Raw genomic sequence first — 15169 nt, forward strand, 5'->3', positions numbered from 1 at the left:
ATTGAAAGCCCAGAAGCAGGATCTGAGTGCAGCAGAGCCCTTCTCACTTGTGATTTGCAGCAACTGGTATTCAGAGGCATACTTTCTTGGACAGCAGAGGTAGAACATAGCCATGGTGGCTACCAGCCACTGATAGGCTCATCCTCCCACTTCCCATCTCCTCAAATTACGAGAGTAAGGAGGGTGCACAGGTTGAGGTGTTCTGCTGATGAATGCTGGAATTAATTTAAGCCTCCTTTATGTCTTCCCCTTAGACTAGCATCTTAAATAAGCATCTTCAAGACCTTATGGAAGGACTTACAGCCAAGGTATTTCGAACGTATAATGCCTCCATTACGCTACAGCAGCAGCTAAAGGAGCTCACAACTGGTAAGTACTTTTTGGATAGCACACTTCATACTTTCTGTGTTGATTGTAACATCGATCCAAATGCAGGCTTGAGAGCCACTGGCTGGAAATTACTTGGGCTTCTCCACAGTTCCATGTTCTGTTCAGAGGCAATTATTTTTGAACCACATTGAACAAAGTTCCAAAGTTGCTGTTGTGGCTAGCTGACCTTCTGAGGAGGAAGGAACTGAAATCTGTGCCTTTCCAAGTCCATTTCGGATTTGAAATGTGCCCAGCAGTACCTTGAATTAGGTCAGAGGCAGCTTGTCAGCCAGTGCTAAGTGGCAAAGGATGTCAAAGGAGGCCACAGAATTCTTAAAACAACTGTGGTTTCCAAAAGATCTTCCAAGGTGTATTGAAACATTTCAAATAGGAAGTTACTACTGCATAGAAATGGCGCCTGTGACTTGCCTTTGCTAACCTGGTGCCCTCCAAATGTTTTGGACTACAACTTCTAGGAAGCTGTACAGAACATCTGGATGGCACCAGGTTGACAAAGGCTGCCCTAAATTAACCAGGCCAGAGAGAAGACAGCTAGCCCAGGACACTTGGTAAATATTTCACAGCCTTTCAGGATTGATTTGGTTCCCATAGTTCCCAGGAGAAAACCATTATAACCCATCTCCCACCACAGTGGATGTCTATATTATGCACCTCAATCAGATAATGTTCTGTCCACAATGAAGACAGGCTTGACCCTGGGCTTCAAGGCTTTGCCAGATAAAGATGTTCTGTTTGTCTTGTCCATATAAATGGATGGTGTGCCTTTTTAAAATCCAGCAAGCCAGGGCTTGCAGAGAAGGAATGCAAGAGGCAAATGATGGTTAGATCATAGACTATTGAAATGCAAGGGGTTTAAACTAAATACTGGAGCTGATAAACTAGAATACAAGTTGTAACCATTAGCATTTTCATAGCCCTTTAAGGTGTTCAAGCCTGCATAAGGAATGTAGAAATCTTTTTTGCATCCAGTCAGTGCATTTTTTTCATCTACCCCCAGTATTACTCACTCCATGGTCTCAGACAGAGACCTTCCCAATCATTTGCTCTCTGATTCTGTTAAGCGGAGGTGCCAGGGATTGAACTTGAGATCCTTTACATGCAAAGTATATGTTCTGCCACTAAGCTGTGGACTCCCCTCAAAAGAGCAAGTCTTTCTGTATGCAGTCATTCCTCTGAACTCCATTTCTCCCCTCTGTTGCCTGAGATCCTTAACTAGAGATGCTGGGGGCTGAACCTCAGCCCTTCTGCGTGCAAAACATGTTATTTACTAAAAAATAAAAAAAAATTCCTTCCAGTAGCACCTTAGAGACCAACTAAGTTTGTTCTTGGTATGAGCTTTCGTGTGCAAGCACAGAACAAACTTAGTTGGTCTCTAAGGTGCTACTGGAAGGATTTTTTTTACTTTTTATTTTGTTTTGACTATGGCAGACCAACACAGCCACCTACCTGTAAATGCTACAGCGCCCAATCCCAGATGACGGAGAGCCAAGCTGCTAATTTCTCTTCCCCATGAAAAAGTGAAATTATCCAAGAGAGAGCTAGATTTTTCCGTACAGAAATGCAAATTTCACTTGTTCATTTTGAACTTTTCTAGCGGATGATAATGTCCCAGCAAAGATCCTGTCTTATAACCGTGCCAATAGAGCTGTTGCTATTCTCTGCAACCACCAGAGGGCGCCTCCAAAGACCTTTGAGAAATCCATGATGAATTTACAGAGCAAGGTAACTGACTACTTCCTTTCATTAAAACCCAAACCAAGACTTAGTTTTGCTACCTCTGTTTCTTAGCTGACCTGTGTCAAGCTCTCCTCTAACTTCACTAGTGAAGCTTGTTTCTCTGATTTTTAGAAAAACAACCCTGCTTGATTTTATTACAGAAAATCATTCTTCAAATCCTTCCTGTTTCTGACTGAATTGCACATCTGGCAAGTTGCCTTTTAGTCCTGGAGGAGAAATATCTATAAAGCATCTCTAGTGGGGGTCACAAAAACGTACCATAATTATTATTTTTTTGCTCCTGACAGCTCTCTGATGTTATGTTACATTTCCCCTTCCTGATTTACTCACAGGACACTGGGCAAAATCCAGAGAGTCCCTTACATGACCAGAAAGCATCTCTTTCATATAAGGACAGTCTCCTTAACCTCCTGGACCATTTCCCATGCTGCTTGAGAGGGACCACCAACTCCCAGGAGCAGTTTTTTGGGGATTGTTCAGGAAGGGTGAAGGTGTGAAAGCCTTTGTGTGAGCAAAATTCAGCTCCTGGTTTTCTGGATCAACACCCTTGAGGAAAGGAATAACTTGATTTAAAGAACAAGAGACTAAGCTAATGATACATATGCTTGGGAGCTTTCCTGAGGTTTCTCTGAGACATCATAAAGATCAATGCTGAAGAAAGGTTTTATAGTTGAATTTGAAAGCTTCTTGACCAGTTGACCCCAGGGAAGACTTCCAGCTTGTCTGCACAAACTGCCAATCACATGGCAAAGCTGTATTTGGACTGTACCACTTGAGACCCACAGGTGGAGAAATCATTTGAGTGAATGTTTTTTTTCCAAATGCCTAAAGTTCCTTGCACTTAGAAAATTAAATAGGCAGACAGAAAGTTTCTATCATAGCAGTTTCTCTGATGTGCTCATTTTCTGTATCCACATTCCTGGAGAAAAGCTTGAATGTGCAACCCTTCTCCCACTTGTAGTCTGATCCAAAGTGGTGAGATCCAAAAAATATTTTACCATGTGATGAACTATTTGTGTGGCTCAGGTCTTATCTTTTCTAAAGTATTCTGTGCAGATTTCTATAAAGGCTATGACTTTCTCATTATCTTGTGAAGTTAAAGCGAGTTCAAAACAGATAACTATTCCATGTCCATGGCTTGAGGATAATTGTGTGGTTTAACACAAAATTATCCACCTTCCTCCTCCACAAAATTGCAAGCCTATCTATATCGAGTATTTGATTATATTTTGCTTGTCTAAACCACCCTTTTACTTTTCAGGTTATTTCTGACAAAAACCCTGAGGTCATTTTGGTTAGGTTGGTTTACAGCCTGAATCTGTTTTATTAATCAGTGGGGTGTTCTTTTTGGCTTTCATAATATCTAACCTGGCTGCTTCAGTTGTTAGGACTGACAGCTTTGACAGAATGATAACGACTTGTTTGCCTTCACTCCCCCCACTCACCTGTCCCATTATTCTTAGCTGAGCCGAACAGTCTGTCAGTCACAGCTTAGGCGAATGGAGCTGCGAACCTTCAGCTTCAGATCATCTTACTTAGTTTGTCGCAGATCACACAGCTTCTGCTTTTCATTCCTTTAGAGCAGAGAAGGGGGAACCTGTGGCCCTACAAATATTGCTGGGCTGGAACTGATGGGAGTTGGCATCAAAGAGCATCTGCAAAGCCATAGATTCCCTCTCTCTGCTTTAGAACAAATCCATGATTGCTTGGGTCGAGAAAGTTTCCTGATGTGACCTAGCACAGTGCATCTGGACCTTTAAATAGGCAGTTGTATTTGGAGGGTTCCATTTATATGGCTTCATGCACTTCTTCCCCAGTCACCCATTGACTATTTGTATTGTACACTTTGTTTCCTGAATTCCATTATTCATATGAAGGGTTTCTAGGTCTGTGTTGTGTAGTTGTACATGTGAAGCTTTTCCTGCGCCCTAGGTCCCCCCCCCCCATCTAATAAAGTTGCAACTTGACAGGGTCTTTTGAAGGGCACTCTGCTCAGAGAATTCTGCTGCCAACAGAAGCAAACTTGGCACCCAAGCCAGGGCTTCTAGTCTGACAGTGCATACTGTTGGACTTGTGACACATCAAGGTATTTGTTGGATAAAACCTTGAGTCTTCTCAGGTTGGCCTGAGAAGCATCCATCTAGGCCCAAGATGGGAGATCTGTGGCCCTCCAGATGTTGCTGGACTTAGGCTCCCCCATCCCATCACGCCTGGACTTGGGCCATGCTGGCTGGGGTTGATGGGAGCTGGGAATCCATCAGCATCTAAAGGAGCACAGGTTCCCCACCCGTGAGTTGTGTCTCCTGATTTTCCCAGGCGTAACATGTGACTTGAATATTTGTATAGGCTTTCCTCACTATAGTGCCTCCTTCAGTTTAGTCCCTGCCATTGCCCAAAGATGACCTTTTTTTCCTCATTTCCTTCTTTTCTCTGGCTTTGTGCTGAGGTTTACTCTTTTTTATTTCTTTCATATACTTTTCTCCCATAGCCTTTGAAACTCAGCATTTGCCCATTTCTTTGCAGATCACGGCAAATGTCACTAGGGCATCCAGGAACCCACTAACATTGACATTATTGATGTTAATGTACCAACATTGTTGTCTGCATTTATGCTCGCCCGGCTTTACAGTTTAGAGCTGTATGCATTTGTAAAGGGCCTTCAGAAGAAGCGTTCTTCAGAACATTCAGCCTCCAGCTTAGATGACCATTTATATTTCTTTGGAACCTGCACTTAGATCTCACCTAGCCTCCCCATGTTGCTCTATCTCCCGTGGCAACCTAAAAACAAATAATAGCTCACATACCCTGAGTGGGCTTTCTAGGTTGGTACGGGGCGACAGCTACTGCCACACCATTGTCTGTCGTGATGGCTGCCTGATCGACTCTGTGCTTCAAGCTTAGTCATGGATCAAACTGCACAGAGGAACTTGGGTGAGCAGATTATTCAAGTCACTTTTCCCTGCTTTAGACAGCCCTCTAAATGGATATCTGCTTATACCACTCACAGTAAGTGAATCAATGTTCCTTTCTAAGTGCAGTGCCATAAGTTTGGTATCTAAAGTCCTGGTAATCACATTGGCAAGTTTGATCCTTGTATGCCTATCTAAAAATGTAAATCCCAGCCAGCTCTTCTGTGAAACTTTAGTCAAGGTAAAGAAAGGCTTGTTAGACACCCAGTGAAGTGTGTTGGACAGAGACGCTGCTTTGGTATCTAGAACGCCAATGGAGACAAAAGTCTGCTAGCTGTTTGCAGCTTGTCAGCTCCACACCTTCCATCTCCTGCTCTCTGTGTTTTGCCTTCCCTAGATTGATGCCAAGAAGGAACAGCTGGCTGATGCCAAAAGAGAACTGAAAAGCGCCAAAGCCGATGCCAAGGTCCGGAGGGATGAGAAATCTAAAAAGTAAGTCGCATTGCTGTGACACGTGTATCCAAACACTTCTGCATGGCACTCAGGGAAACCAACTTTGCTCAGAATGAGGTTACTGTTTAAATGGCTCACCTTGTCACTGGGATGGTACTATGTGAAAGGAAGGAAAAAAAACCCTCTTCTCTCTACCTCCTGCCTAATTATATATACCTCTACCATGTCTCCCCTTACTTGTCAGGAAAAAAAACTTTTGTGACAGTGCCTAGTGGCTACCACAGTATGTAGTGATGGCCACCAACTTTAAGACTGCTTTAAAAAGAGAATAAATTCATGCCTGTCATGAAAAAAGCTATTAATGGCTGTTTGTCATGATAGCTGTAGCCTTTCTTCAGGATCAGAGACCACATGCCTCTGAATACCAGTAACTGTAGAGCAACTGAGGGAGAGGGCTGTTGTGTTCATGGCCTGCTTATGGGCTTCCCAGAGGCATCTGGCTGAGCGCTGTGGGAAACAGAATATTGGATTAGCCTTTGGTGTTTGGGTGTTCTTCATTCCCTTAGAAAGAAAAGCCATTTATAGTTCCCACCTGAATTTTTTTTTCTATCTCCTTGCCCCTCACAGGACCGTAGAAAGTAAGAAGAAAGCAGTACAAAGGGTTGCAGAACAGCTGATGAAATTGGAGGTCCAAGCTACAGACCGGGAGGAAAACAAGCAGATTGCCTTGGGGACCTCCAAACTAAATTATCTGGATCCTAGGATTTCTGTTGCCTGGTAAGCCCTTGCCTGTTGGGGGAAAAAGTGCAGCCTCCACCTTATTGCCTTGCTTCAGTCTTTGAAAAGAAAAGAGGCATTGGTTCTGCTGAGGTGCACTTTTGTAGTTGTTTGGCTGTACACACCTCTTGCTGTTCATCCTTTTTATTCCTCTCTTTCTCTCCCTCCAGGTGCAAGAAATTTGGAATACCTATAGAGAAGATCTATAACAAAACCCAACGGGAGAAATTTGCCTGGGCGATTGACATGGCAGATGAAGACTTTGAGTTCTAACCTGATTTTAATGGGCTGAATCTTATGAATGAGAAGGGGAATAGCCTGGTTTTAGGGAGATTGATAAAACTGTGAGCCTTACTTGTCCTTTATATTTGGGGGAGGGGAGGGGGGTGTCGGGAGGGGAAAGCGAGTGTCTGATAAAATACCCAACATCTTTGAGAAAAGATAGGCCTGGAAATATTATAGAGTTGCTGAGCCAGTTGTCCTATGGACAACTTATTTAAACCTGTTTCAGAAACCCAAATTCTAGCTGTATGGTTTGTGTTTTTGTCTCTGGAGGGGGAGGACAAGTGGATGGGGGAATTTGTTAACCTTCTGCCAGGCAAATTCACCATTACACTGAGGAGCTTGGAAATCATTAGCTACTGTATACAGAATCCAATGAGATATTGGTGTGTTTTTACAGTTAGGGTTTTGCAATAACTTCTATATTTTAATAGAAAATGGATTCCCTTAATTTCCCGCCCCATCTCCCTCATTAATTTAACACAACTGAAGCCTTCTCAGCACACTGGCTCTGGCCACAACAGTCATCATGGAAACACTCAGTTGTTTTCATTTTTACTTGCCACCATCATGGTATTGAAAACCTATAATAAAAATACAACATCTCTTCAAAGCAAAGCATGATGGGAAGATCCTTCCTGACTTGAGTGTTATTTTCTTTTTCTTCTTTTGTTAATGTGAATTTTTACTACTTTTAATTATTTTAAAATATTTAAGCTTTTTTTCTTGATCTTAAAGATCATGTAGATTTGCAGGGGGTAGGAAGGAATGGGCTGGGGAGGGTTGATGCATTATGAGTACAAATAAATTGGTAACAAAATGTTTTCCCATCATACTTTGTTCTGAGTACATTATATATATATATAGATATATATATATCAGGAATATCCACATTTGTGGGTTTTGCTTTGCTTTCTTTGGCAGGATTGTTTTTCTTTTCTCCCTCCTTTTTAAAAAAAAAGAAAACTCCACCCTCCTCTCTTTTACTTGAAAGATTTTATTGTGTAAAAAGAACTTTCACAGGTCAATAAATTTTTGAGGGAAGTGAGCTTTGGTCCAAAAAAAAAAGGAAAAATAATCAAGATCTTAGGTCTTTTTATTTTTTTTTCTTTTGTAATTGTGTACAAAAACTTTAAAAAAAATTAAAGCAGAATTTTAATGTGAAACCTTTTTTTGCTATAATCCATTAGTTTTAGAGGCATTGTTAGCTTAGTGTGGTGCAAAAACAAGTTTCCCGCAGTCTTTCCTCAACAAGTATCTTCTATTTTTATCATGAATCCCCTTTTAATCAACTGTAGGTTATTTAAAATAAATTCCTACAACTTAACGCAATGCCAGCATCTGTGTGTTCTTGTACCCAGAGAGCTGAATGGCTGGCTGCAGGCCAATAGCTGTCAGGAGATGCTTTGGGGAAGGATGTGGGGTGTGGAGGTGCTCCAGGATGAAATGCCTGAGGAACTGTGGACCGGAGGCGCAGTCAAGATTCTATGTGGCCTTCTACACCATAGACATTGGCAGCCAAATAGTAGTTTGCCAGTTCTCTGGGTATTTTTGTACAGTGCCTTGCATGCTGGATCCTACATATAAAGTTATCTAGGGCCAGCCTGGTTCTGAAGATTTCCCTCTAGCTCCAATCCACAGCCAGAACAATTTTTTCATGGCTGGTTCTTGGCACTCTTCTCTAGAAGCAAACAAGGACAAGTGTTTAGGAAGGAAGCGCTGTATTCTTCAAGGTGACTGTAGCTACACTTTTTCTGGTGATCAAACCATTTGCTTTCTTGACTTGGAGAGCCTCAGAATACTGCATCTTCCATGTGTCTTGCTTTCAAGAGTTTGGAGAGCTAAGGCATTCTCCAACATGAACTCAACGCTAGTCAACCTGCTTTGACAGAGTTGACTGGTATGTCATCTTGTGCCTTTGTACAAAAGACAGGACACATGTTCACTTTTCTTATGGCCTGCATCAAGAATCGGGTATGCTTGAAATCACAAGAAATTGGTGCCTCAAACCCACTGATATTCAAAGGTATGGATAAATGGAAACACTGGCCATGCACATCTAACCACATACAGCTATCAGATCTTGGGTAGCACCACTCAATTTGCTGTATTACAGGTGCTAAATGGTTTTTCACATCTGCATTCTAGGGCCATTGACCTTGCTGCTGTTTGGCACTGCCACTCCAAATGAATCAGGCATGGCAGCCGCCCCTAGGGCCTTTTTAAATCCCCGTTTGAGGTTGGTTTATCTTAAATTTGCACATTCAAACCAGATACTGAAATGAATTTTTCAGAATCACAGGTAATGTAAACAGGTAAAGGTAAGGAGACTCGTATGTATTCTGTGTACCTGCCTCACCTTCCTACAAATTCCATTTACACAGCAAGGAAATACTAGCCCTGTGAACGGAATAAAATTTTTTATACACCAAGTGTTTTCATGCATGCTTGCTCGGTTTGATCATTTTGCTTGTTAGAATTTCATAAAAGGCCTAGAGTAGCCTTCTCTAGGACAAATGAAGGCGGTATAAGGAGAAACTATAGACAGGATCTGTCCACCTCTTGACCACTGGAACTGGTTTGCTTTGATGACTTCTAATTAATAAAGGGTTCAGTATATTCTCCTTAGCAGTAATCTTTACAACATTCAGATAAGGTAGGTCAGTACTCCCGTGTTGTAGATGAGAAGTTATTTTAATGCCTTATCGGGGTGTTCTCCCACAAAACAACAAGGGTTCCAAATCACATAGGAAATTCACATGCATATAGCTCAAACCTTCCTCCTCCCAACACATAGTAGGGGCACAGCAGAGTTGGCGAGGTCAGCAAGTGTGGGCAAGTCCTTTTCAATCATTTTGTAATCGCAAGGCATCCGGACAGGCCTATAGTGGTTTGCCTCAAGCCACTCAGCCAGTGACTTCACAGCTCACTTATCCACTGCTGTGCCAGATTCCACTTGGTACAGCATGAAGAATATATTCTATCACTGTGGTTACTAATCACATTGCCCAATGGGCTAGCAAGTGGAATTGCACCATTATGCGATGCAAGTAGCAATCTCAAGTTGCTGGCATGGACTTTTGGACTGAACGGAGCAGTTGACATGGTTTATATTTGGGTAATTCAGTAGTGATAGTGAATGGCCAGGGATGGATGGAGTTTGAGTGCATCAGCTCCCCATCACTTCTACAGCTTTAGCCAAGGTGCTGTGCTCATCCCTCTGTTTCTAATGGGGAATTCCTTCCCAGTTAGCTTGCATCTAACCACTGCGCTAGAAGCATTTACCAAAGGTTTCTGCCTAGCTGTGTCTTCCACAATAATACCTTCAAAAATCTCCTTCGGGAGATTCCCCCTTCCCACCTCTTTTTAACTTTAGTGATAAAATTTGTGAGAGCAGCAAATATTATAAGTTCTCTGAAAGCAGCCTTATGTCTCTGAAGTTGTAACAATGTTGCCTATTATAAGCACGCTTTCTATTTTTACATGTTCTCCCCCACTGACTCCAACCGCATCCCATCTTAATCAGATGTGTTAGATTATTCTGTGCCTGAAGTTATTGACAGGAAGCTCAGAACAAGCCTGTAATCCCAGGGGAGAGTGTTTCCCACCAGGGGTTCCCTCCTCCTTTTGTCTGCATTTAAGGCAAGTAGGAAATCCATCTGTTTCAAGGCCTCTCGATATAGTGATGCATTGGCCCTTGGTGGAAACAATGCTGCCAAATGAGAGATAGCAACAGTCGTGGAGAATCTATTCCATAAATAGTTAAGAACCAGCAGATTCTCTCGCTTCAGATCCAATTAAGCCATGAAGTTGTTTCCCCATCATTTTGCAGTGTAGAAATGCATCTTGTCATCCAGCCATATAAATAAGGTCAGAGTCTTTTAGATACGTTTGTTGTATTTTGTAATTGCTTGCAGTGTTTTCTGAGCCCACTCGGGTGGTGAACAAAAGTTTCTCAAGCTCTTAACATTTGACAAAAATCCTGAATCTAAACATTCCATGTTGACATTTGCTATTTCTGCATCTGGTTTGTGTGTGTGTGTGTGTGTGCTTTGTAGTGCTTCCATAATTGTGTTTTAGTTAGGAACAAATTTTGCCATTAGAATGGTGAGTATTGACATGCATACACATGACCACAAACCGAAAATCACTTTCTACAACATACCAAAAAACAAACAAACCCCCATACTATACACCTAGCATGGCCACCCTAGACCACTTCTAGTTGGCATCCAGTGGAGTCAACAGGGTTGGATTTGGCCCCAAGCACTCAAACACAGCTTAGACATGGAATTTACTGTCTCTACATTGCATATGAGCATAGGAACCAGCCTTATACCTTAAAACTCTGCATCCCTGGTGAAGGGCTGCTAGGTCATTAATAAGAGCATCTGCTTTGTATGTAGGAAGTCTACTGTTCAATCCCCGCCATCGCCAGGACTGGGAATATTCCCCAGGCAAGCCACTGCCAGTCACTAGAGGTGGCAGTGAGCTGGATGTACCAAAGGTCTAAAGGCCACTTGGTTGGCTAACTGGCAGCAGTGGTCCAAGGTTCCACTTTTTCCCATCCCTACCTGGACTTGTTGGTTACTGAATGTGGAACTTTCTGTAGGCAAATCATGTGCTCTACCATTGAACAGTTATTACCCAACTTAACCTTCAAATTGGAGCAGGGGAGAGAGAATGGAGAAAGTGTATGCAGGCCTGGCAGCCTTGAAAGATACAAGTATACGTGCTAGCAATTTAGCTGCTGTTTGGGCAGTCCTTCAGAAGTTCACCCTGCCCTTGAGCAATAAATTGGAGCCAAGATCATATCAGCAGTACCCGCAGCTATCCAGATGCCCTGATGATGGTAGGTACAGGAGAGTAAGGAACTTGGTTTTCCAGTGCCCTTGCTGCACCCTTGAGTTCCTGTGATGATAAGTACAGCAACAGTGCTGAATCACTGCTTTCACCACCATTCATTTAAATATCAGGCATAACCCTGGAGACACTAGCTCAGCCTTCACCAATCTGGTGTCCTTCAGGTTTCTTTTGGACCACAACTCCCAACCAGTGTCTGTTTGGTCAGCCTGCTGAGAATCCAGAATATTTGGAGGGCACCATGTTGGCAAAGGCTGCTGCTTCAGCTGTATGCAATAAGATGGGGGGGGTGATACAGATGGCTCCTCCATCAAGTGTTTTTATACATGCTTTGCTTTCCTGTGTTTCTTCACCTTTGAAAAGCTCTCCCTATATGCCTGAGAACATTGGCTGGATATAAAATGGCTGTTAAAGACCTAGAGAAGATAATGCCTGAACTTGTACAGTGAATATTCCAAATTAGCAAAACAAATGGGCTGTGTACCAGAGCAGTGCTGGGTTCACACTGTCAGGAAGATCATTTGCTCACGAAATTCCATCTGATGTAACCAACAACGGGAGCTCCAGACATTCATGGAGCTTCTAGTTGGCATCATGTATCTGCACCTTCATAATTTTTGTGTGCGCACACAGTTGATTATTCATAAAACAATTTGATGGAGTCTAATAGCTAGCTAAGCATTCCAAAATTCTCCTGTAGCGAGATAATATGATCCCAGGGTGTGGTCTGTAGGTGGCATGATGTTACCACCTTGCTGGAGCTCAACAGATCAGGTTGGTCAATGCCTGGCTGGGAGGCAGACTTCCTGGACTGCATGTATTGGGTTTCACAATGAAAGAAAGGTGTTCTATAAATGTAAGAAAATGCTTAAATATTTGACCTCCGATATGCTGACCAGAATACGCCAGAAGCACTTCATTGGACAATGCCAGATGTATGTGGGAGGACAAAATGTTCTATTTATAATGCTCTGTAAATAATACAAAAGAAGAAAAGGCATTGTAGGCCATTGCTATCTGACTCCCTGTGTGTCTCCAGGAAGGGGTGTGGGGATGTGAAAAGAGTGCAGGAGCGGCTTTTGAGTCTTTCCAGAGAAGGACCTAAAGACAATGCTTGTGATTAGAATCCATCTGGTCAATAGCTGTGTCCTACAATTTCTGTCACTAGAAATGGTGGGTGGAAATGGGAGTTATTTCATAAAACGTTTAGAGCAGTAGAGCAATGTGCCAAAAGCCATGTAGATGTGACAACCATTTTTAGTCTCCCCATCATCTAATACCGATGGAAGTGTCGCCCCTAGCACAATTGTCATGTTCCAAGCCGATTGATATAGCTAATACATTTTACTTTTGCCCTTCCTCCGAGGAGTGCATTGTGTATGCATAGTCCTCTTCAATCCCCATATTATCCACACAATAATCCTGTGAGGAAGGTTAAGTTGAGATACGATTGGCCCAAGGTCCTCCAGTGAGTTCCATGGCCAATCCTAGTTTGGCACTAGCCCAGAGATGAGGAACCTCTTTCCCTCCAACCACTGGACTCCAACTCCCATCTAGAGATGTAAAATTTCTGGAAATTTTGAAGCTCAGAAAAAACTCAAGTTTTTTCCAGGAAAAAACGGAATTTTTTTGGAAAAATTGAAAAAAATGCTACATTGGCACTTTTTTCTTTTCCAGATTGAAAGTCATTCTGTTACTTTAGAAACATAAAATATAACTGGACAATTTTAATGGGCATAAACTTATCACAACTAGCATATTCAAAATATAGTGTATCCAAACAATTATTACAAACAGAATTTACTTTTAAAATAATATTTATTTGTATTTGTAACAAATGGAGCAACAATCTCCTGAACTGTTTACTAGTTTATGTGGAACAAAAAAAAAAAAAACTCCACAAAACAATTTTTAAAAATCCAGAAGTAACAATTATTCATATTTCCTCTCCACAGTATTTAAAAAAACATTCTCATAAAAAAGAACTCAAGAGGGAAGTAGAACTAAATTTCAATGAATGGGCATGAAATTTAATCAGAATCATTTTCTGAGCTGTAATGATCAGTATCAGTTTCAGTCTCTGCTTCTGCATCTACTCTGTTGTGTCTGTCATTATCACAGTTATTACGGACTTCTAAAAACTGAATGTTTGCTTGGATTGAATCAATTGTTTCAATTTTTCGGAAAAAAGGGCTTCAGGGGAAAAAACGGGGGGAAATGGGTTTTCCCCGAATTTTTCCTGGGGTTTTCCAGGCCTTCACATCTCTACACCCATCAGCCCCAGCCTCCAAGGCCAATGGTCACAGACGATGGGAATGTAGTCCCAACAAAATCTGGGATGCTACAAATGTCCCAACCCTGTCTTAGCTACTGCATCAAGTTGGTTCTCTAGACTATCTTATCTTACTTCCTGGTCCGCACATGACTAGTTTTGAAAACCCTAAGGAGCAAGCTTACACAAACCCCTGACCACTTGCGTAGCAGGAGAAATACCAACTCTAGCCTTCTGAACAACTTGGGCTGACTGACGGCAGATAATTGTGGAGGCAAGGAGTTCATTCGACGACTGCAGAGTTGTGTGATGAACTGCAGGCGCTTCAGCTGTGATTGACTGCAGGATGTGCGCATGTGTGAACCAACCCAGAGAGGGTAAGCAGGGAGATTGTGAAAATAAATATCTTTTGATTCTTGTGTTTTATAAAAAGGGAACAAAAGCAAAGCTAATGCTTACAACTGGTGTAGTGTCAAGAGGTGGTATGCCTCTGAATACCACTTGCTCGGGAACAAGAGTGGGAGAGAGGGCAGCCACGCTCCCATCCTTCGAGGCTCCCTATGGGGCACCTGCTCAGCCACTGGGAGCAGAAGACTGGACTGACCCAGCAGAGCTTTTATGTTCTTCACACCGCGGCAGCACTGCAATAGGGGCAATGCACTCTAGGAGCGGGTGGCGCTGTGGGTTAAACCACAGAGCCTAGGGTTTGCTGATCAGAAGGTCGGTGGTTCGAATCCCCGTAACGGGGTGAGCTCCCTTTGCTCGGTCCCTGCTCCTGCCAACCTAGCAGTTCAAAAGCACATCAATGTGCAAGTAGATAAATAGGTACCACTCCGGCGGGAAAGTAAATGGCATTTCCGTGCGCTGCTCTGGTTCGCCAGAAGCGGCTTAGTCATGCTGGCCACATGACCCGGAAGCTGTACGCCGGCTCCCTCGGCCAGTAAAACAAGATGAGCACCGCAACCCCAGAGTTGTCCGTGACGACCTAATGGTCAGGGGTCCCTTTACCTTTACTCTAGGAGCAACACACTGTAGAGACCAGTCATATGTGATTCAGCAATGCCAGGGAGGATCCATTATGTGGACACTATTTGGGTAGGTCTGTACATGGCAATGGTTACTTGCACATGGACCCATGAAGCCTGTGTTTCAGAGTTCTTGCAGGACTTGGCTATAGTGGTGGGTGTGGGTATGGGTGAAGAATTAACTGCCTGCCTGTTCCCTAGTACTTTTCAAAGGGCCACGGTCTTTGCTAAGCAATCTTCTAGGGACTGTATGCCATTGCTGGGCAGAGGCAGAAGCAGAGTGGGTGGAATAACAAATGTGAATTTTTACCTTTGTAGAGTCAGCTAGTTTCTGCACACAGTTGCACATCAAGGCAGGCATATGCACACAAGGAAGGTCCCGAGCTGGGGTCTTGGTTTTAAAAAATCTATAGCATAGCATCTAAAATTAATCCTCAGTTTTGCTAATATAAAAACTGCCA

At 42.7% G+C, this 15169-nt stretch overlaps 1 protein-coding gene across 1 annotated transcript in view; it reads left to right on the forward strand.

Moving 5' to 3' along the window:
* The window catches only part of TOP1 (DNA topoisomerase I), a 73223-nt gene extending 65343 nt beyond the window's left edge, over positions 1-7880 (forward strand). Inside the window, exons 17-21 of the mRNA XM_033153394.1 lie at positions 255-369; positions 1985-2112; positions 5434-5528; positions 6117-6266; positions 6437-7880. Of these exons, the coding sequence (XP_033009285.1) occupies positions 255-369; positions 1985-2112; positions 5434-5528; positions 6117-6266; positions 6437-6539 (591 nt within the window). The 3' untranslated portion in view covers positions 6540-7880. The remainder of the gene's footprint in view (positions 1-254; positions 370-1984; positions 2113-5433; positions 5529-6116; positions 6267-6436) is intronic.
* The last annotated feature ends 7289 nt before the right edge of the window (positions 7881-15169 follow it).

Source organism: Lacerta agilis, chromosome 6 (genome assembly GCF_009819535.1).
Source record: "Lacerta agilis isolate rLacAgi1 chromosome 6, rLacAgi1.pri, whole genome shotgun sequence".
NCBI lineage: Eukaryota > Metazoa > Chordata > Lepidosauria > Squamata > Lacertidae > Lacerta > Lacerta agilis.